A 22,994-nucleotide genomic window follows, 5' to 3' on the forward strand; every position below is an offset into this window, starting at 1 on the left:
TACCCCACACACATCTTTCTCTTCCTCTTTAGAGTATGTTCCAGCATTGTTGTTTTCTTTTGCCTTGTTTCTGTAGGGAGAAATGGTCTTATTACTCCCTGTGACATTACTGGGGTTGTAAAATTTGGTCCCTAGGAGTAGAGAGCTACATCTCTCAAGAACCTGTTTCCTACACACAATGCATGGGCAGACTCTTGGGAGACAAGGCAACAGCATGTTTTTTTTCTGAAAAAGAAGTCAATATATGCATGTAAAGAAGGACATTTAGGGGTGGGGGATAGGTGGCGTTTAGTAGTCCATTAGGTAGGGCTTGACAGTATTGGTTGGGATTACAGTGCAACAGAGTCAGTGGAATTTATTTGCTAAAGCTAGAGAGTGCAAAATTAGTCTCAACTCTGCAGAGAAACCATTCCGCTTACAGGTTTTATTGCCAAAGCCTAATTAAACAAGTTGAGGTTAGAAGCTGATTGGTTTCTATGCAGAGTTGAGACTAATTTTGCACTCTCTAGCTTTAGTAAATAAACCCCAGTGTGTTATCAGTCCAAATTTTAAATCGGTAGCATAATAATTTTTGGCAGGTCAACCCATATTCTTTACTTGTAATGTTTCACTGGGGAATGCGGAGGGGGGGGGGGGGGTGCATGTATTGAATATTTTAAATATGTTTTTGTGCCCTGACATACACTTAAGTATTATTTGCTTTGTGGCATCTTCATCATCTTCATTATTCATTTATCCAATTTTTAGATCCCTGCCACAACGGAGGTTCTTGCACTGATGGTGTTAACGATTTTTTCTGCAACTGTTTGCCGGGCTTCCGTGGCCCAAAATGTAACGAGGACATTAATGAGTGTGCTAGCAACCCATGCAAAAATGGTGCCAACTGCACTGACTGTGTCAACAGCTACACTTGTACTTGTCCATCTGGATTTAGTGGCATCCACTGTGAAATCAACACACCTGATTGCACAGAAAGGTATCACTCTCCTTGACATTATTATTGGTTGCAAAGTTTAACTAGAAATAATTATTTTATTGGTCTTTCTGTAGGATGCTTCTAATTTGGCCACCAAGTTTAGCATCTATAATAACTGTCTTTTATTTTTTAATTTATATAGAATTTGTAATTTAGCTCTACTATAATTTCCAGAATTTTTAATCTCTACCTGTCAGGTTCACACAGTTCCAGACAAACCTTGTATTTAGCTTGTGCTGCCCCGTGGGTGGGCTTACAGTAGGATAATGGTTAACAGCTGAGAGCGCAGGTTAGATAACTGAAGAACAGATCACAAATTCAGTTTTGGTAGGCATGATAATTAGGGTTTTTTTTTATTTTTTTTATAAAGTATAACATTGGATAATTTTTAGCTTGTAATATGTTCCAGTCCCTAGCACCAGTTACTGGAGCTGAGATACGCAGGCAGAGGGAGATTATTTCAGCTAATGAATAATTGTTCTTTGGTGTGGGACATCGTAAGAGAGGAGGAATGGTGTGAGCCAATCAGAGCAGGAGGAAGGTTCATGGTTAAAGCCTTCTAAAATTGCAAATGGCAGAAAACTAAGATTTATCTTTGATAGGGTCAATCTGCCTAAAATGTTATATTTTTTCGAGTTAGTCCCTGGCTTTTTATAAGTCTTGGATACCTCAATAATAAGTTCTTCCTGCTGTAATTGCAAGCATTGTTTTTGTCGTCCTGGGAATTTTGGATGTGCCCACCTACCTTTTTGCTTGTCCAAGATTCTCCTACTACATTTTCATAATATAAAATATTTTAACAAATCCAGCACGAATGGTGAAACTCCCCCATCATGGCCAGAACATCTTTGCAGACCCTGGAACTCCAAAAAAACAAAAAATGAATTCTTTGTTTAGGAGAAGGAGGGGGTATGGCCTAGTTAAAAAAGGTAGCAGGGGGTAGGCTGCCTAGCAGCAAACAAATACAGGTTAAGCGGTATTATTTTGTGACCTGGTGCCTAAATATTCATCTGTAGCCGTAAATTAGCATCAGGAACTCAAGAGTTTAACTCTCTAGCAACCACCAAACCACAAAATATCAGATTTATTGAGTGTGACTTTTTCAATGACTCACAGATAAAATTATGTGAAACTTTGCTTCCTATTTCCAGCTCATGCTTCAATGGTGGCACTTGTATTGATGGCATTAACACATTCACGTGCCGCTGTCCGCCTGGCTTTACCGGGAGCTACTGCCAACATGATATCAATGAGTGTGACTCCAAACCCTGCATGAATGGGGGAACTTGCCAGGACAGCTATGGCACCTACAAGTGCACCTGCCCTCAGGGGTATACTGGGGTAAATTGCCAGGTACGTATTGAAGCCCTTGTTTAATCATGTGGACAAAGAGTCTGAATCCAGACAAGTTATCAACTTATGTGTTATTGAGTTATTTTCACCAACAGTAATAGGTTTCATTTATATTTTAAACAGAATTTGGTTCGTTGGTGTGACTCTTCTCCCTGTAAAAATGGAGGAAAATGCTGGCAGACGAATAATCTTTATCGATGCGAATGCAACAGTGGCTGGACTGGACTGTATTGCGATGTGCCAAATGTCTCGTGCGAGGTTGCTGCCCTACAGCAAAGTGAGTCGAGGACCTAATAGTGGCAATACCTCTGCATAAGTTTAAAAGCCAAACTTAATTTTTCTATAGTGTGTGGAAAGGCTAGAACGTCTGTTTTTTCTATTGCTGTGTGTCCGCTTTGGGGAGATATTGCCTCAGTTTGGCTCAGTTGTTGGGGTGTCACAAAGAGAGAATTGAATGGGATATCTTTCTGATGGGGTTAGATGCAGCAACAAAACACATTTAGGTTTTTGTTGTTGTATTTGTCTTCCTGTTTTGGTGGCATCCATGATTTTTAATTTCTTGTTATGCTGTCACCCAGACTAGAAGCAAGGAAAAATCCCCCAAGTGAGGACATGACAGTAAAATTGAGAGGTTCTGACTCTTCCCTACTTTTTTTAAAAATGAAAAAAAAAATTGAGTGTTTGAGTTGGACCTTAATAATCCAGGTTTAGGATGGTTTCTGTATATATCACCTTTATCCACAGGATTCCCACTAATATGAACATTTTGTTTCTTTTAGAGGTGGATGTTAACAATCTGTGCCGCAATTCCGGGTCATGTAGGGACACTGGGAATACTCATTACTGCTTGTGCCAGCCTGGTTATACAGGAAGTTACTGTGAGGAGCAGGTGGATGAATGTTCTCCCAATCCATGCCAGAATGGAGCTACATGTACCGACTACCTAGGAGGCTACTCCTGTGAGGTGTGCTATCTCCTTAATGTCTTACCAGCTATACAAAACATGGTTCCTAACATGGGTTATTAGAGCAGACCGAATGATACTGAAACATATTTTTTTTTTTGCCTCTTCTAGTGTGTTGCCGGATATCATGGTGTTAACTGCTCAGAGGAGATCAATGAATGTCACTCTCACCCTTGCCAGAATGGAGGAACTTGTATTGATCTTATCAACACTTACAAATGCTCCTGTCCCAGAGGAACACAGGGTGAGTCAGGCAAAGATCCCTTTGAAATTATTTTTGATATTTCTTTTTGGTTGTTCTCTGTCAATAGAATGTTACTTTCTTCCACCTTTAGTGAAAACCATTGCTTGCAATGAGGACCAGTTATTCTGATTTATTATGAAAACTACAGATACACTTCCACATTTCATAAAGTGTTTTTTTGTATTATTTTCTTTTTTCAGGTGTTCATTGTGAAATTAACATAGATGACTGCAATCCATTTTATGAAGGACCAAACCATGAGCCGAAATGTTTCAATGGTGGCAAATGCGTTGACCGCGTAGGTAGCTACCACTGTAACTGCCTGCCAGGTTTTGTTGGAGAGCGCTGTGAAGGGGACGTAAATGAGTGCCTGTCTAACCCTTGTGATGTCCGTGGAACGCAGAACTGCGTGCAGCTCATTAATGACTACCGATGTGAATGCAGGCAGGGGTTCACAGGTAAGACACATCCCTGGTGCAATTGACCCTTTTTTGTGCAGTTGATTTGGGCTTTTGAGCTTACGGTGTTTTACCTTTCAACCAGGGAGACGCTGCGAGTCGCTGCTTGATGGATGCAAAATGAAACCTTGTAGAAATGCAGGAACCTGCTCTATCGCTAGCAATACTGAACGTGGTTTTATCTGCAAGTGTCCACCTGTAAGTATAGGTTTAGTGTGTAAAATCTATAAATGGGCTAAATCTGTATGGGGATAAACTCATTGTCCTTTCTTAAATCCGGGATCACATTATTTAACTTTATAGTCACATAGGAAACCTTTCTTCTACTTTCACCATTTGTCTACGTGTGAGATATTGTTTATCAAAGTATGCAACTGTGTTTCATTTCCCTTGGCCAAACATGCAAAACAGGAGAACCTATTTAATTTTTTCATATAGTTGATTTGAAGTGGTTGTAAAGGCTTAAAGGTGTTTTTTTTTTTTTTTAACCTTCATGCATTCTATGCATTACGGTAAGAATCTTCTGTGTGCTGCTCCCCCAACAACCCCCCCTAATACCTCAGCCCCCTCATGATCCAGCGATGTGCACGACAGACTCAGCTGTCCTAAGTCTCCCTCTCCTCATTGGCTTAGACAGCAGCGGGTACCATTGGCTCCCAATACGGTCAATAACAGCCAGTAAGCCAATGAGGAGAGCGTGGGGGCGGGGCCAAGCCGGGCTCGGTAGCGAGCATGCACCAGTGCCCCCATTGCAAGCTGCGTACTCTGGGGGCACTGGTCAAGGGGGAAGAGCCAAGAGCAGCGGCGGGGGACCCGGGAAGAGGAGGATCGGGGCTGCTCTGTGCAAAACTACTGCACAGAACAGGTAAGTATAACCGGTTTGTTTGTTTTTTTTTTTTTTAAAAACACCCGAACCTTTAATGTGACTCAGTGCTGGGTCACACTTGTGCGATGCGGGAAGGCTGCGAATTCGCGGCCTGTTCCCGCATCGCAAACGCACATCTGGCAGTTCACACTGCCATATGCGATACGCTGGGGGTGTCAATGAAATGTTAACGACACCCCTAGTTTGATCGCATATCGCAGTGCGATCTGACAGTTCGCACAGGATCGGATCGCACAAGTTTGAACGACTGTGTGATCCAATCCTGATGCGACTGAAAAAATGCCTCATGTGCGAGTTTTGTGCGGGTGCAGTGCAAATTTAGCCATACAAAGTGTATGGCTGAATTTGCACTGCACATCCGATCGCATGTAATGAAGGAGCAGTGAGCTCCAATATTACATGCGATCGTCGCACACGCGGAAGTGTGAACCGCCACTTAATATCTTAAGCAGCGTATATACGCTAAGTGTTTGTTTTTTTTTTTTTTTTTTTTATTCAACCAGCAAGTTGAACAGAAACTCAGATCCCCGCATCAATGCAAGCAATGTGGATGCAGGGATCTCTGTGTCTTTTTATTCTGACAGCGGGAACTTTCCACTCACCAGAATACACTAATCTTCAGTCATTGGCTGCAAGTGCTGATTGACTGTTGGTTTTCCAGCATGACCATTTAACAGAAGCCAGTTGTTAGACCAGCTTCTGTTGAACAGACCGCAAAGTTGGCCGCTCCCTGGTGAACCAGCTGACTTTCGGTACATGTATAGCCAAGCTTATGTTAATTGCAGCAATTTATCCATAAAGGTAAAATTAACCCAACTGGCATATGAAGCCAGAGGTTGGCTTGATAAATTTAACAGAATCTGGGGGGTCTGGGTATCGTGTTTAAGTTCTTGTGAGCAACCTTCCATATTTTCTGCAATCCACTCATATTGCCCACACCATTCTTACTATGGATGTCTGTGGTCATATGTGTTTTATTGGATCATAAAGGCATTCATGTAGAAGAGAAAAGGCTATTTCTCCTTTCATCATTGTTTACTGTATACTAAGGACAGCACCTCAACCCCTCACTAATCTGAGGCTTATTTCTTTTGGTTTTGTGTTTAGGTTTAAAGGATTTGATCTCTTTACCTAAACTTGTGAATCTCATTTACACATTTCTGAATGGTGTGAATCATTTTACCATTTAACAGTGAACTTAGATTTATTAATAAAAAACTTATTATAAAAAACAAATGAATAACTAGGAGTGCAGTGTATTAAGTATGTTGGCTAATTCATACACTTGCAAGCAGAGCTTCTATATGTCTTAAACAGATATGGCTGCTACCACTTAAACATACAATTACACAAGAGATATTAAAACAAGGTTTTTTTAAGTCGTATTTGGTAGTGATAAGAATATTCACATCAAGCTGATATCTTTCACTTGTATGTATGTGTATGTGTGTGTGTGTGTGTGTGTGTGTGTGTGTGTGTGTGTGTGTATATGTATATATTATATATATATATATATACCAAGTCTGCACTTTTCTCTTAAATGAATGAAATCATTTATTGAGTGTCTTTGTTGCAGGGATTTGATGGCGCTACTTGTGAATATGACACTCGCATATGTGGGAACCTTCAGTGTCTGAATGGTGGCACCTGTATATCTACTTCAAAGAGCCCCAGATGTTTGTGTGCTGATGGGTTCACTGGTCTGGAGTGCGAACACGCAGTCAGCAGTTCTTGCAGTCCAAATTTTTGCTATAACAGTGGCACATGCAAGTCAATTCCCCAGGAGCCGTTTTATCAGTGTATCTGTCCCAGGCATTTTAATGGTCTCTTCTGCCACATCCTGGACTACGAATTTGAAGGTGGTCCTGGCCAGGACATCATCCCACCCAAAATCAATGAGAAGTGTGAGAGCGACTGGTGCGCTGCACAAGCCGGGAACAAAATCTGCAATGCTCAGTGCAACAGTAATGCCTGTGGATGGGACGGAGGAGACTGTTCACTTGACTTCAATGACCCGTGGAAGAACTGTTCGCAGGCACTGCAGTGCTGGAAGTACTTCAACGATGACAAATGCGACTCACAGTGCAACAATGCAGGCTGCCTCTATGATGGCTTTGACTGCCAGACAATTGAAGTTCAGTGCAAGTAAGTCGATTATAAAAGTAATTGATAATCTGTTGCAAAAAAAAAAGTTATGCTTAGAAATTTTATAACAAGCTCTAGCCAAGTATTAATGTAAGATTGTATTAAAGCGGAAGTCAGTTGGTAAAAATCAGGTATTCATAAGCAATGTTTCACATTTATCTCACATGTTAACCACTTAAGCCCCGGAAGATTTTACCCCCTTCCTGACCAGGGGGTATTTTGCGATTCGGCACTGAGTGAATTTAACGGACAATTGCGCGGTCGTGCGACGCTGTACCTAAACGAATTTGAAGTCCTTTTTTTCCCACAAACAGAGCTTTCTTTTGGTGGTATTTGATCACCTGTGCAATTTTTTTTTTTTTTTTTTTTGATCATGCGCTATAAACAAAAAAAGAGCGTCAATTTTGCAAAAATAACAATATTTTTCACATTTTTTTATATGAAATTCCCCAAGAAAAAAATGTAAAAATCAAAATTTAACATTTTCGGCCAATTTGTTTTATGCTACACATGTTTGGTAAAAAAAATCGCAAAAAGCGTATTTTGATTGGTTTGAGCAAAAGTTATCGCATTTACTAACAAAAGGAAAGATTTTTGTCATTTTTGTTTTTTTTAACGCGTAATGGTGGCGATCTGCGTTTTTTTCTTTTTTTTTTTTTTTGCGGTACTGCGACATTGCGGCGGACAGATCGGACCCATTTTTGGGGTTACCAATGACATTACTGCAGTAATCAGTGCTATACATATGCACTGTTACTGCAAAATTACACTGGTAGTGAAGGGGTTAACTTTATTTGAGAGGGAGGGGCTGTGTGTGTCCCTAGGGGCGTGATTCTAACTGTGATTGGCTGTCTGTTGAGCTGTAGAAACAGTGATCAACGGTTCTACATTAGAACCGTGTGTTTACAGTTTCTACACAGGGGAGAATGACAGGCGGCTTGTTTACACAAGCTGCCTGACTTTCTCCCTCTGCAGCGGCGATCGCAGAGTGACCGGCGGACATCGGGTCCGCCGGTCACACGCGCGGGGGGGCCCGTGACCACGCGGGAGCGGGAGCGCGCCTCCGGCGACGTGCGCTCGCTCCCTAGACCCTCACAGGCTAGCGACGTAGACCTACGTCGCTTTGCCTGTGAGGGGCTGACTGCCGACGTAGATAGTCGTGCGGCAGTCGGCAAGTGGTTAAAGTTTTTTGTCGTAAATTTGGAAATGACATTAATTTTGCAGAATTTGCTTATTGCGTTTCCTTTTTCTCTCCCTCTCCAGTCCTCTTTATGACCAGTATTGCAAAGACCATTTCCAGGACGGGCACTGTGATCAAGGTTGCAACAATGCGGAGTGTGAATGGGATGGTTTGGATTGCGCCAACAACATGCCTGAGAAACTAGCGGATGGCACCTTGGTGGTGGTGGTCCTGATGACACCAGAGGAGCTGAAAAACAACTCTTTTAATTTCCTCAGAGAGCTGAGTCGAATTCTGCACACCAATGTTGTTTTTCAGAAGAATGAAAATGGTGATTTAAAGATCATCCCTTACTATGGAAACAAGGAGGAGCTTAAGAAACATCACATTAAACGGTCTGTGCCAGAATGGTCTGAGGCCCCTAGTGCCATATTCAGCAGTTTGAAGGATTCCTTGATCCCTGGACGTTATCGGAGGGAACTGGACCAGCTAGAAGTAAAAGGGTAAGAGAAGTTTTTGTTGCATTATCAATTAAATATGCCATTTCGCCAAAGGTTTTTCACACATTTATTGATTATCAATCAAATATCCACAATAGTGAGAATTCCATAGAGCGGTTTGGTTTGTCTTTGCCCCTACCACAGTGGTATGATTTTTCTACAGTAGTGTGCCGGAACTTCTACAATGATGGAATCACCCCTCAGTAGTTTGTGTCTCCAACCCGCTCAAGATTGTGGGACGCCCATGCAGTAGTTTGTGCCTCTGACCCTCCCAGAATACTGAAACTTTTCTGCAGTAGTTTGGGTCTGTGATCCTCACACAATGGTGCGATTTCCATACAGTAATTTGTGTGTCTACTCCTACAAGATGAGATTTTTCTGTACTTTTTCTCCATCCCTATCACAATGGTGATAGTTCCTTGCCATAGTTGTCTCTGATTCTTCTGCAGTGATTCCACACAGTAGTCTGTGTCTCTGCCCCTCCCACAATAGTGAGCTTTTCCCACATTAATTTGTCTCCCGCTCCTCCTACAATGTTAAAATTTCATAACCTTTGAGTTCAGGGGGACTGGGGTTACTGGTGACACTAGAAACCTGGCAGAGATTCTTGCCCTTTAGCATTTTATCCAAAACTATAAAGTATATGTCTTAGAATTAGAAACTGCTATGTATAACTAACCCTTTTTTCTTAACAGGTCCATTGTATACTTGGAAATAGATAATCGGCAATGTTTCCAGGCTTCATCTCAGTGCTTTAACAGTGCAACAGATGTAGCAGCTTTCCTTGGGGCCTTGGCCTCCCTTGGGGACCTAGACATCCCATATAAGATTGAAGCTGTCAAAAGTAAGTGAAATACCAATATAGAGAAGGACATATTCCATACTCTTTAAAACCCGATGACCTAAAATACCAAAACTTTCTTTTTTTCCCCTCCTAACTGAGTAAATCGTATACCTTTTTTATGTTTCTTTTTTTTTTTTTTTTTTTGGCTTCTCTAGATTTATATTGGGATCATTAATGCTTTAAGGGTGGGGGGGAGGAGAAGAGCAAAATTGATCAATCGCATACATAAGGTGGTGGAAACCGTATCTATAAAATCCCACTTAAATCCTCTGACTTAACAGCTCAATGAGAGCGCAGTGATATGAAGTTCATTAATCCGTTTTCTTAAAGGAGTAAAGCAAACCTGTCTCCTGATACTGCCTGCTGGGGCAAAGAGAATTTTAACAGTAATTTGCAATTCTGATGAGTAAGAGAAAATAACATTTTTAGTTTTTTTTTTTTTTTTCTTCTGAAGTACTCCTTTTTTTTTTTTTTATTAACAAATTCCCCTTCATTTTCCTTGTGTCTGCGGTGTGAAATGCAGCTTTAATGTCTGTCTTACAAAGTCTGTCCTGTTTTCCTTCAGGTGAAACTGGACCTTCATCACCCAACTCTTCACTGTATCCTGGTTTGGTTGTTGGAGCCGTCGCTCTCCTGCTGATCTTCCTCGTGGCTGGGGTCATCGTGAACAAGAAGAGACGGCGAGAGCACGGACACCTCTGGTTCCCAGAGGGTTACACAGTGAAAGAGTCAAACAAGACGAAAAAACGCAGAGAGCCCCTTGGGGAAGATTCTGTGGGCTTAAAGTAAGTGAGAACATTTTTTTTTCCTGATAAAAGGGTGGGGAGAAGTGACATTGGAGAGAAAAATGTTTTTTTTGTCATTTAGAATTTTATTCTATTGCTTAATCTGTTAATACAGCATGTTGTCTAATCTCTCCCCCCCCCCCCTTAACATTAAAGGCCTCTGAAGAATGGTGCAGACGGTTCCCTGATGGATGACAATCAGAATGAGTGGGGTGATGAAGAAACGTTGGACAACAAGAGATTCAGAGTAAGTGTTTCCTTAGACTTCTGTAGATTGTCCACATTGATTTTTGTTTCCAGGGACATTATAATCTACAAATCTAGATATTGGAGCTAATAAGATGTTTATTATAGAAAGTTGTGAATTGTCCAAATTAATTTTTCAGCTTTTTATGTTTAGATTTACACACGTTCAAAGTTCAGTTAGATGCAAAACTGGTGTTTTCTGTCTTTGCATGATTGTTGGATAGTTAAATCACATATTAGCTATGCATATCGCTCCATGCCTCCAGTGGTAAGATCTCCTTACCTTAAATCTGCTCAAACACTGTGGCCATCGGTGCTATAATATAGAACAAACTTAAAAGTGGGGAGTACAACGGTGTGAAAGCTATATCCTTATGGGGGACGAGACATAAACTACTGCAGGAAAATCTCTTAATTGTGGGAGGGGCAGAGACACAAGCTAGGGAAGGGGAACCCTACCGTTGCTGGAAGGACAGACACAAGCTTCTGCAGAGAAATGTTGACATTGTAAGAGTGGCACAAACACAAAGTGCATGGGGAAATCTCCCAATTGTGAGAGGGGCAAAGATACAAATTACTATGAGGAAATCTCAAATCTCACCATTACGGCAGAGCCCATGACACGAATTGCCACAGGAAAATATTGTCATTGGAATTTTTAGGAGCCAGTTTAAGCTGGAGCTTCAACACACCAGTTTCCATTTACAAGCAGCATTAATGTTTTGAGTGTAAATGACCTTTAAATGCTAGCATTTTGGAAATGTGATGTCGTTTTAATCTCTGTTTTTGTTCTGCTAAGTTTGAAGATCAAGTGATGCTTCCTGACCTCAGTGATCAAACTGATCACAGACAATGGACCCAACAACATCTGGATGCAGCTGACCTTCGAGTCCCTTCCATGGCACCCACACCGCCACAGGGAGAAATCGATGCTGACTGTATGGACGTCAATGTACGCGGACCAGGTATGATGACCATTCAGGTGAAGTCTTTTCTCTATAAAGTATAAGGGTTACCAGACGAAAGTAATTAAATGGCTTTGGTTGTCATTTGCCTTTTTTGGCTAGTCACACTGGCCCATTGCACAGCATACAGTTTTATGTAAACGTCTTATGGGTGGAATTTGAAGTTATAAGTTCTGGCATCAGTCTAAAGGTAACTATGTTTGTTAACCCATTTCAGATGGTTTCACACCACTCATGATAGCAGCATGCAGTGGAGGAGGATTGGAAACTGGCAACAGCGAGGAGGATGAAGATGCCTCTGGCCAAATGATCTCAGACTTTATTGGTCAGGGCGCTTGCTTACATAGCCAAACTGACCGCACCGGAGAGACGCCACTCCACCTGGCCGCCCGTTACGCCCGAGCTGACGCCGCCAAACGATTACTGGAATCTAGTGCAGATGCCAATGTCCAAGATAACATGGGGCGAACTCCTCTTCATGCCGCTGTTGCTGCAGATGCTCAAGGCGTATTTCAGGTACAATAATTATTTTGTATTTCATAATGGCAGGTTTATTGTTTGGATTAAATGTAAAGTGTACTTTTGTAGTGCAAATTTTGAGCTGCTATTGTCATATTTAACGATGACTATTTTAAAAGTAACTTTTAATGTGCCTTTTCTGTGTTTTGCTTTGGCCATGTTTTCATGCTGCTGTCTCAAGTTGAGATCTGTAGAGTTTCTCTGTGTGTGTATAGGGTAGTGAGCTCTGCAAACCTGTCAATCAATGACTGACATAAATATGAAGGGTCTGTTGTCCTTGTCACTCTGAAAAACAGTAAGGTGCAATCACTGTGTAGCTCTCTTTAGAGGAAACACAACCATTGTATATAATGCAAAAATATGGCTGTCTCGTGTTCACATATAACTGCAAACAATTTTTTTTTTTTCACTACACTACAGTAAGACTTTTTACATTAAGCTAGGCATATTCTTATGTCTAATAGGTTTTCAAAAGTCTAGCATTCTTTAAGAAAACCTGTAGTGAGAGCAGCATGAAGACTCCCAGTGCTTAAATGCCCTCTGAAAACCTAATTTACTGTCTGTCTTTGCTTTAACACTTTGAATCGTTGGTCTAGAGCAGGCAGGCAGCATTGGAAGAACTTCCAAATGGGTATACTTGTTTAAGATTCCTTAAAGTTTTAAAGCCTGAAGGTCAGCAGAACTACAACAATTGGCATAACTCTCTTGTGGAATCATTGATGTTCAAGGTATTAATTTTTTATCAATTTTCCTTTCTGCGAACAGATTCTTATTCGGAACAGAGCAACAGACCTAGATGCCCGTATGTGTGATGGTACGACGCCACTGATCCTGGCGGCTCGCCTGGCGGTGGAAGGCATGGTTGAAGAACTTATCAACTCTCATGCTGATGTGAATGCAATTGATGAGTTAGGTAAGGATTTGATGATCTGTGTCCTCTTTGCTTACTGCAGTACCTGATTTGGTGCATTCTGAAAAATGGAAAATGTTTTTATTTTTTTTTAATTTTGCTTTTTCAATTTGTTTCAGGAAAATCTGCTTTGCACTGGGCTGCAGCTGTAAATAATGTGGATGCTGCAACAGTCCTGCTCAAAAACGGTGCCAACAAGGACATGCAAAACAATAAGGTATGAGCTGTAGAAGGCTCTCTTTTAGTTGTAAATGGGGTCTGTAGTATGTATACATTATATTTATATTTATATATATATATATATATATATATATATATATATATATATATATATATATATACACACACACAGTGCCTTGCGAAAGTATTCAGCCCCCTTGAACTTTGCGACCTTTTGCCACATTTCAGGCTTCAAACCAAAAGATATAAAACTGTAATTTTTTGTGAAGAATCAACAACAAGTAGGACACAATCAGGAAGTGGAACGAAATTTATTGGATATTTCAAACTTTGCTAACAAATAAAAAACTGAAAAATTGGGCGTGCAAAATTATTCAGCCCCTTTACTTTCAGTGCAGCAAACTCTCTCCAGAAGTTCAGTGAGGATCTCTGAATGATCCAATGTTGACCTAAATGACTAATGATGATAAATAGAATCCACCTGTGTGTAATCAAGTCTCCGTATAAATGCACCTGCACTGTGATAGTCTCAGAGGTGCGTTTAAAGCGCAGAGAGCATCATGAAGAACAAGGAACACACCAGGCAGGTCCAAGATACTGTTGTGGAGAAGTTTAAAGCCGCATTTGGATACAAAAAGATTTCCCAAGCTTTAAACATCCCAAGGAGCACTGTGCAAGCGATAATATTGAAATGGAAGGAGTATCAGACCACTGCAAATCTAGGAAGACCTGGCCGTCCCTCTAAACTTTCAGCTCATACAAGGAGAAGACTGATCAGAGATGCAGCCAAGAGGCCCATGATCACTCTGGATGAACTGCAGAGATCTACAGCTGAGGTGGGAGACTCTGTCCATAGGACAACAATCAGTCGTATACTGCACAAATCTGTCCTTTATGGAAGAGTGGCAAGAAGAAAGCCATTTCTTAAAGATATCCATAAAAAGTGTTGTTTAAAGTTTACCACAAGCCACCTGGGAGACACACCAAACATGTGGAAGAAGGTGCTCTGGTCAGATGAAACCAAAATCAAACTTTTTGGCAACAATGCAAAACGTTATGTTTGGCGTAAAAGCAACACAGCTCATCACCCTGCACACACCATCCCCACTGTCAAACATGGTGGTGGCAGCATCATGGTTTGGGCCTGCTTTTATTCAGCAGGGACAGGGAAGATGGTTAAAATTGATGGAGCCAAATACAGAACCATTCTGGAAGAAAACCTGATGGGAGTCTGCAAAAGACCTGAGACTGGGACGGAGATTTGTCTTCCAACAAGACAATGAGCCAAAACATAAAGCAAAATCTACAATGGAATGGTTCACAAATAAACATATCCAGGTGTTAGAATGGCAAAGTCAAAGTCCAGACCTAAATCCAATCGAGAATCTGTGGAAAGAACTGAAAACTGCTGTTCACAAAGCTCTCCATCCAACCTCACTGAGCTTGAGCTGTTTTGCAAGGAGGAATGGGCAAAAATTTCAGTCTCTCAATGTGCAAAACTGATAGAGACATACCCCAAGCGACTTACAGCTGTAATCACAGCAAAAGGTGGCGCTACAAAGTATTAACTTAAGGGGGCTGAATAATTTTGCACGCCCAATTTTTCAGTTTTTAATTCAACAAAGTTTGAAATATCCAATAAATTTCGTTCTACTTCATGATTGTGTCCCACTTGTTGATTCTTCACAAAAAATTACAGTTTAAATCTTTGTTTGAAGCCTGAAATGTGACAAAAGGTTGCAAAGTTCAAGGGGGCCGAATACTTTCGCAAGGCTGTGTATGTGTGTGTGTGTGTATGTGTGTGTGTGTGTATGTGTGTGTATATATGTATATGTGTGTGTGTATATGTGTGTGTATATATATATATATATATATATATATATTTACTGGACTAATTGCCATACAGTCTGTAACCACTTTTTTATTTTGTGTTTGTTTTTCCTGTGACAAAATGGTGCCTTAAATAAAGGGTTCTGTGGTAACGCTCATACCTTTCTGAATACATATAAAGGAAAGAAATATCCAGTACTGTCATGTTCGTAATTTGAACTTTCCATTTTTACAGGAGGAGACTCCGTTGTTCCTGGCAGCAAGAGAAGGAAGTTATGAAACTGCTAAGGTGCTGTTGGATCACTTTGCGAATAGAGACATTACTGACCATATGGATAGGCTTCCCCGTGACATCGCCCAGGAACGCATGCATCATGACATTGTCCGGTTACTGGATGAATACAACCTGGTGAGGAGTCCTCAACTGCATAATGGTCCAATGGGTGCTCCAACCTTGTCACCTCCAATCTGTTCCCCAAATGGTTACATTGGGAATATGAAACAAGCAGTACAAGGGAAGAAGACTCGAAAGCCTGGCACCAAGGGTCCTGGATGCAAAGATTCCAAAGACATGAAGGCTAGGCGGAAAAAATCTCAGGATGGAAAAAATGGACTTCTTGATTCAGGAAGCTCTGGGGTGTTATCTCCAGTTGACTCGTTGGAGTCACCGCATGGCTATTTGTCAGATGTTTCTTCTCCTCCTCTGATGACCTCTCCATTTCAACAGTCTCCGTCAATGCCTCTGAACCACCTCACTAATATGCCAGATTCTCATATTGGCCTCAATCACCTAAATATGACTACCAAGCAAGAAATGGCTGCTGGTTCCAACAGAATGGTGGGTTTTGAGGCTATGACACCCCGTCTTACTCATCTCTCAGTGTCCAGTCCCAGTGCTGTTCTAAACAGTGGTTCCATGCAGTTTACTGTGGGTGGTGCAACTGCCATGAATGGGCAGTGTGACTGGCTGACAAGGTTGCAGAATGGGATGGTAGCAAACCAATATAATCCCATGAGGAGCAGTCTCCAACAAGGTGGCCACCAACAAGCATCGGCTCTTCAGCATGGTTTGATAACATCTTTGCACAATGGTTTGCCGGCTGCTCTGACACAGATGATGACCTACCAGGCCATGCCGAACACACGGATGACAAACCAACCTCACCTTCTCCAAGCTCAGCAGATACAACAAATTCAGCAACAGAATTTGCAGCTGCAGCAACAAAGTATGCAACAACAACAGCAACACAATCCAAACTCTGCATCCGGCAGCCATATTGGTGCTCCTTTTTGTGGAAGCGATATGGCCCAATCAGAAATGCAGCAGATGACAGGCAGTGGCCTACATTCTATAATCCCCCAGGACACCCAAATACTGACTGGTTCATTGCCAGCACCTCTCACGCAGTCTATGACGACCACTCAGTTCTTAACACCACCGTCTCAGCACAGTTACTCCTCCCCTATGGACAACTCTCCAAACCACCAGTTACAGGTGCCAGATCACCCATTTCTGACACCATCTCCTGAGTCACCTGACCAGTGGTCAAGTTCCTCACCCCATTCCAATATGTCTGATTGGTCAGAAGGTATATCCAGTCCACCTACAAATATACAATCCCAGCATAATCACATTCCAGAAGCTTTTAAATAACCGCAAAGACTAAAACCTTAAAGACAGCTTTTTTTTTTTTTTTAACTTGGGCAAATTTAAGACACTGGGATAGACTGAAGGACTTTTTTTATACAGTTTTATATATAAGAGAATTGAACAATTGCAGCTTTTTTTTTTATTTATTTATGTTCTTTTAATTTGTGATACTGCCCTATTTTATTTATATATATTTTTTTCTTTTTTTAATTTGTAAAGAAAACTTTTTTTTTTTTTTTTAGGATTGTATTATATTCTTGCCTTAAAGTTTTTTAAAAAAATAGAAATTAGATTTTTTTTTACTGGGCAGAACTTTTAGCAGAGATTCTTGATATAAAAACGGCTATTTATTCTGTATTTTTCCCATGAGTCAAAAAAAACATGGCAAAGCAATATCTTGGATATATATACATAGATATATAAAAGAAAAGAGTGTACATGTTTATAAGCTGTAGAAAAATGTAACCGTGTTTTCTTTGGCTATTGTGTTACCTATGGAATTTTTATCAACTTTTCCAGTATTATGGCAGGTTGTTAAGTAAACTAGAATATTTTTTTTTAAATATTTTTCTCTTTTTTTATAAATACAGAAAAATAGTTGTTCTCATAAAATGAAAACGACTTCTGATTGCATTTTTGGACATGCTGCCAAGTAAAAAAAAAAAAAAAAATAACATTTGCATCAGACAAGTTTGTTTGGTGCCCAAAATACATTTTCTGTTTTTTTTATATTGTAAATTGTAAAGAGCAAAAATGGCACAACCTAGAAAAAAGGACTAAAACAGGTTGTGTTTGTCACCTTTTTGAAATGTGTATGATTGATTTGTTTTATGATGGGTGTCTACAGGTTTGACATCATTTTCTCGAAGCTCTTGTCCCTCCGATTGGGGCTGGTGCCTCGGCAAGACAAACACAAGACAAGTGGTCTTTGGTACAAGCCTGTGGCATGAGAATTTCTGTACATAATTATGGTAGATTTTGTTTAAAAAATCGTTGTGAATGTCCTGATTTATATCACGTATCAGGTTGGATGTGCCCAACACCTCCGGATAGAAGAGGGATGCCTAAAACCATTACTCCAACCCAAAGACTTTTTAACCATTAAATGCGAATTTCAGAAAATAATTAATTGGGACTTAAAACTGTAACAAGACCTTCAGTTGTGTCTTTTGCACCGGAACAGTTTAGGGCATCGCGTACAAATGCATATGTTGGCAGCAATTGTACTATGTGGATCTCTTCTACACGTCTGATGTGATATGTTGAGAAGTATCAGGAGGACCAGGGGTCATATTGTATAAAAGACAAAAAATAAAATTCTAGATTGTAGTGCAGAAAAAAAAACTGTATTTACCTGCAAAGTTGTAGTTTGCAAATACAATGTATTTTGTTTTATTATGCTTTGTAAACGGATGTTTGTTATAATAAAAACAATATAAAACATAATTTAGAGAAATGTATGCAGAGCTTTGCCACATTTACCACATAAAGCAATAATGGAACAAAAATAGTTAGCTCTCTGAAACCGTTCCCAAAAAATCTTTGCTCAACAGACATAAATACACAAAAAAATGTGCATGGTCACACATTTTTTAAAGACCTTTATTCACCAAGTTGATTATTTAAAGCGGAGTTCCGGCCTCAAAAAAAATTTTCCGATTAAAAATACCCCCGGGACAGTCAGGGCTAGTGCATTTCAGCAATGATAGCCTCTGCACTGTCCCCGGGTTCACTTACCATTTAGGCTCCATGTACACGGGACGTTGTTAAAAGTCCCTTTTGAATGCTGGAATTTTTAGGACGTTTGAAACGTCCGTTTGGTCGCGTTTGTACCCGCGTTTAGCGGCGTTTGCAGGCATTTGCGTTTAGAACCGTTCCTAGAGGTCAAAAAAATTATTCCCCTTTAAAATGGAAAAACGCGAACGCTAAACGCGGGTCATCGCGTTCGGCGTTTGAAACGCCGGGAAACACACGTTCGAACGCAAATTGCGTTCTAAAAAAAGTCCCTGAACGCAACTGCCTGCAAATGACTGTAAGTGACCTGGTGTACATGGACAGATAAGATAAAATGTAGATGGGTTCAGGGGCTTCTGAAAAAAACGCCCAACTGCTCCTAAACGGCCATTTCCAGCGTCCCGTGTACATGGACCCTTAGAAGATATACTTACCTTGAAAATGTCTTGTCCAGCGCTACCATCTCAGGTGTGGGCAGCTGAAGCCAGAGCGTCCTCTTCGGTGACGTCGGGAGTCTCAGAATGCCCTGCACCAGCCCCGCTCGTCACTTCCGGTGCAGGCGCGTCATCCCTGCACAGCTTCTGGGCATGCCCAGAAGCTGTTTAGCAGGGAAGAACGCGCCTGAACCAGAAGTGACGAGCGGGGCCGGTGCAGGCACATTGATTCCTGGGAACGATGACATTCGGCTCCCAGGAGTCAATGAAAGCAGGAAGAGACGGCGTGGGCCGCGGCCGAAGAGGGAGGAAGAGGAAGGAAGGGAAGTATATTTTCTTTAATAAGGTAAGTAAATCAAAAGAAAAATTGAAATTATCCAATTCTCTTTCAGCGACAGTACAGCAAGCAGATTGTGTAAAGTCAATTTTGAGGCCGGAACTCCGCTTTAGGAACTTTGGGAGCCTACACTGGCTTTGGTTAACCCTTAGTGCCCTGAGGGTAAAAGAAATGTACTGAACACAATTTTGCAACTTTGACATGTGTTAGTAAATCTGTACATATCATCACAACTACTTCCTGTACCCAGGTGAATTATACCTTGCTTTTTTCAGCACAAAAAAGATTTTTTTAAAAAAATTAGTGTCCGTGTTTTAGGTAGAATGTAAAGGAAAATGTGCACTATTGCTCCTGGGCCCTACTAGGGGTACAAACAACATATCTACATATATGTGGTATCGCTATGATCTTCAGGAGCAGGAGAATTTATTTTTGGTTTTTCATTGGTGGTAAATTATGGTAATAGCAAGAAATATACAGCTAAATTTAAAAAATGCTTTTTTACTATTACCGTTTATCAACAAAAGAAAGCCCAATTTGAAAAAAAAAAAAAATCCTACAAAAAATATACAGACCCTTGACCACAACCTTTGACACCGACCTTGATCTTTGACCCTTGCCCCTAACACTAAGCCTGGCACTGACCGAGATTTAACCTTGATCTATTTTTTTCTTTATTTAAGGTTTTTTTTTTCTTTATAGTGTATTTATTCTTTTTTTTTTTTTTTTTTTTTTTTTTTTTACACACGTTTTAAATGTGTACATCTTTATCTCCTGCAAGGAGAGGAAGATGTAATGTATTTTCCTCTTTATTCAGAAGAGGAAGTAAACCCCAGGGCGGGCTCAGTGACTGATCTCTCTGATAGCAATCAAAGGTTAATCACAGGACTCAGGTGACCTAGAACTGAGAGTCCCGGCTCCCGATCGTTAATACGAAACCTGGGGCTCTACGAGAGAAGTAAGCATATTTGCAGCCCCACGGAAAAAAGCCCAGTCCAGTGAGGCCACATATATTATTCGTACTATTGGCGAAAGGGGTTAAAGAAATTTAAAAACTCGTCTCTAAAATCTTTAATCTGTTAATATAATTTCAAAAGTCATCTTTAACCATTTGCCGACCAGCCACCGCAGTTATAGGGCGGCAGGTTCCCGCGAATCGCCGTACCTGTATGGCGGTACGCGGGAGCCATCCTGTGGCGCGCGCCCACTTGCCTGCGGGGCAGCCGCGATTGCCGCCGGCACCTGCGATCGCTCCCCATGAAGAGAGAACGGCGGTCAGCTGTTGTAAACACAGCAGACTGTTGTTCTCTCTGGTATCAACACAAAGCCCCTGTGTTCCTGCTATTTAGGAACACAGGTCTCTGATATTACAAGCCCATCCCCCCCCACAGTTAGAGAACACCCCCTAGGCTCACACTTAACCCTTTGAGTGCCCCTAGGTTAACCCCTTATCTTCCATTGTCATTATTACAGTAAGTCCATATTTTTAGCACGGATTACTGTAATAATGTCATTGGTCCCCCTAAAAGTGTCAGAAATGTCAGTTAGTGGTCCGATCTGTATGCTGCAATGTCAGTCCCACTAAAAATCGCTGATCGCCGCCATTACTAGTAAAAAAATTAAAATGACCTAAATTTTTCCCCTAGTTTGTAGATGCGATAATTTTTGCGCAAACCAATCAAAATATGCTTATTGGGATTTTTTTTTACCAAAAATATGTAGCAGAATACAAATTGGCCTAAAATTATAAAAAAAATTAGATCTTTACATTTTTTTTTTTTTGGGGAATGTTCTATAGCGGAAAGTAAAAAATATATTGTTTTTCTTTTTTCAAAATTTTTGCTCTTTTTTTTTTTTTTTTTTTTCTTTATAGCGCAAGAAATAAAAATCGCAGAGGTGATCAAATACCACACCAAAAGAAAGCTCTATTTGTGGGGAAAAAAAGTACATCAATATTATTTGGGTACTGCGCAGTTGTACATTAAAGTAACGCAATGCTGAATCGCAAAAAAATGGTCTGGTCATTAAGGGGGGGGGGGGGAATCTTACAGTCCAGATGTGATTTAATTTTTTATATTTTCATCAGTTTTTTTTTTTTTCATCGGTTTTTTATTATTAAAATGATACCTATGGATCCTGCTATAAAGGTCCTTCTATCAAGCCCTTGCTTTGTTATAGCATAACACTGTCTCTGTCTTCCAATTGTGCTCTTGCATTGTCACCCTTACACACTGGCTCCTAAGGGCGACTACAAATGTTGGATTCAATACACATTTCAGAGACATGGTTGTCACCATCGGGAAACCTGCCCTGAGAAATGCTGGACTGCATGCAGATATGAAGTGCCTGCAGGAGATTAGTGGTACAAAAGATAAACAAGGGAGAAAACGGATATTTCATCTTAAAAAGGAAATGGCTCATGAGCGAAATGTGGAGGCTGCCATTGGGAACTTCAGAAAATGCTAGTGGGCAGGCTAACAAACTGGGTTTTCTTTTTTTTTTTTTTACAAAGAGGTCAGCAATGGCAAGCCTATATTTCTCTCATGGCAAGTTTATATTATGCTTTGTAGACTTTTAATATTTTATTATTAATTTTATCCTTTAATCAGAGCCAAAGAAAGGTGTTAAAAATGCATCATGTTGCTTTTTAATGCCTCTCAAAAAGTGTGCCAGTGTAAAGATTTGGCAGGCACTGCTCTTTCGAACCAGTCCTCAAAGATGATCGTAATTCCTCTTGGAATAATAGTTTGGGATACTTGTGAAATTGGTTAGTGGACTGGTAGTCTGGCCTCCCACTCATCTCTATAATGAATAAATATTAATGGGGTGAACTGTAGTCATACAGCATGCTGTACATAATGTCCCAGGGTTGCGTCAGTGCAAGGAAGTGTCTTTTTTTTTTTTAATAGAAAATAATAGTGGGTGCAGATTGAAATTGAAAGGTATTTTGTAATTTTTACTATCATAAAACGGGAATAAAGCTGTATTTATCCCAAAACATAAATTTAAAATACTGCAGCTTACCTATTCTTAGATTAGGTGGCTGCATAACTTTTCCTTTTTCTTTTAAGCCTTCTTTTATTTTCACCTAATGATCTGGCCAGTAAGTCTGTTTTTTTATTCAACTTCCTTTAACCACTTGGGCTCCGGAAGTAAAGTAACATAGGGCCATACGGCACTACGTTACTTTAACTGACAATTGCGCAGTTGTGCACACTGAACCCAAATAAAATTTTTGTTCTTTTTTTTTTCCCCCTACAAATAGAGCTTTCTTTTGGTGGTATTTGATCGCCTCTGTGTTTTTTTTTATTTTTGTACTATAAACAAAGACCAACTATTTAAAATAACAAACAAATATGCACACTTGTATAAAGTACTCGAAACCCATACTTGAGTAAAAGTACAAGTGCTCGATCAAAAAGTGACTTGAGTAGAAGTGGAAGTGCTCTATCAAAAAGTGACTTGAGTAGAAGTACTAAAGTATTCAACATTTTTTGTACTTAAGTATTGCAAATAGTTTTTTTTTTTTTTTTTCAATTTTGCTACTCAAGTACTGAAAGTAAAAGTACAAGTACTGTGTTATGTAGTTAATAAGGAAAGAAGTCAAAAGTTTGAACATCATATTGTTTTTTATTATTTCAAATGATTAACCTAAAGGACAATCCCAATTCCTTTGGCTGTAACTTTTTGTAAACAAAAACAGATAAAGTATGTCCCTCCCTTTCCCCTTTAAAGCATCCCTCCTTCTCTTCCCTGCATGCGTTTTTTCTCCACAGCTTATTGGTGCGCAAAATCATATATAAACCAATGTGATATACAACAATATATTCCAATAATGAAATAAAGGAAGAGT

At 40.2% G+C, this 22,994-nt stretch overlaps 1 protein-coding gene across 1 annotated transcript in view; it reads left to right on the top strand.

Annotated features, from left to right (window-relative positions):
• Positions 1-16,830, top strand: part of NOTCH1 (notch receptor 1) — a 97,691-nt gene extending 80,861 nt beyond the window's left edge. Inside the window, exons 18-34 of the mRNA XM_082263647.1 lie at positions 748-976; positions 2,128-2,329; positions 2,453-2,606; positions 3,109-3,293; positions 3,405-3,537; positions 3,738-3,995; positions 4,081-4,193; positions 6,458-7,026; positions 8,290-8,709; positions 9,402-9,550; positions 10,116-10,335; positions 10,492-10,582; positions 11,381-11,546; positions 11,764-12,062; positions 12,831-12,978; positions 13,095-13,192; positions 15,221-16,830. Of these exons, the coding sequence (XP_082119773.1) occupies positions 748-976; positions 2,128-2,329; positions 2,453-2,606; positions 3,109-3,293; positions 3,405-3,537; positions 3,738-3,995; positions 4,081-4,193; positions 6,458-7,026; positions 8,290-8,709; positions 9,402-9,550; positions 10,116-10,335; positions 10,492-10,582; positions 11,381-11,546; positions 11,764-12,062; positions 12,831-12,978; positions 13,095-13,192; positions 15,221-16,639 (4,853 nt within the window). The 3' untranslated portion in view covers positions 16,640-16,830. The remainder of the gene's footprint in view (positions 1-747; positions 977-2,127; positions 2,330-2,452; positions 2,607-3,108; positions 3,294-3,404; positions 3,538-3,737; positions 3,996-4,080; positions 4,194-6,457; positions 7,027-8,289; positions 8,710-9,401; positions 9,551-10,115; positions 10,336-10,491; positions 10,583-11,380; positions 11,547-11,763; positions 12,063-12,830; positions 12,979-13,094; positions 13,193-15,220) is intronic.
• The last annotated feature ends 6,164 nt before the right edge of the window (positions 16,831-22,994 follow it).

The sequence above is a fragment of the Pelophylax lessonae genome (assembly GCF_965119305.1).
Source record: "Pelophylax lessonae genome assembly, chromosome: 7".
In the NCBI taxonomy this organism is placed as follows: Eukaryota; Metazoa; Chordata; class Amphibia; order Anura; family Ranidae; genus Pelophylax; species Pelophylax lessonae.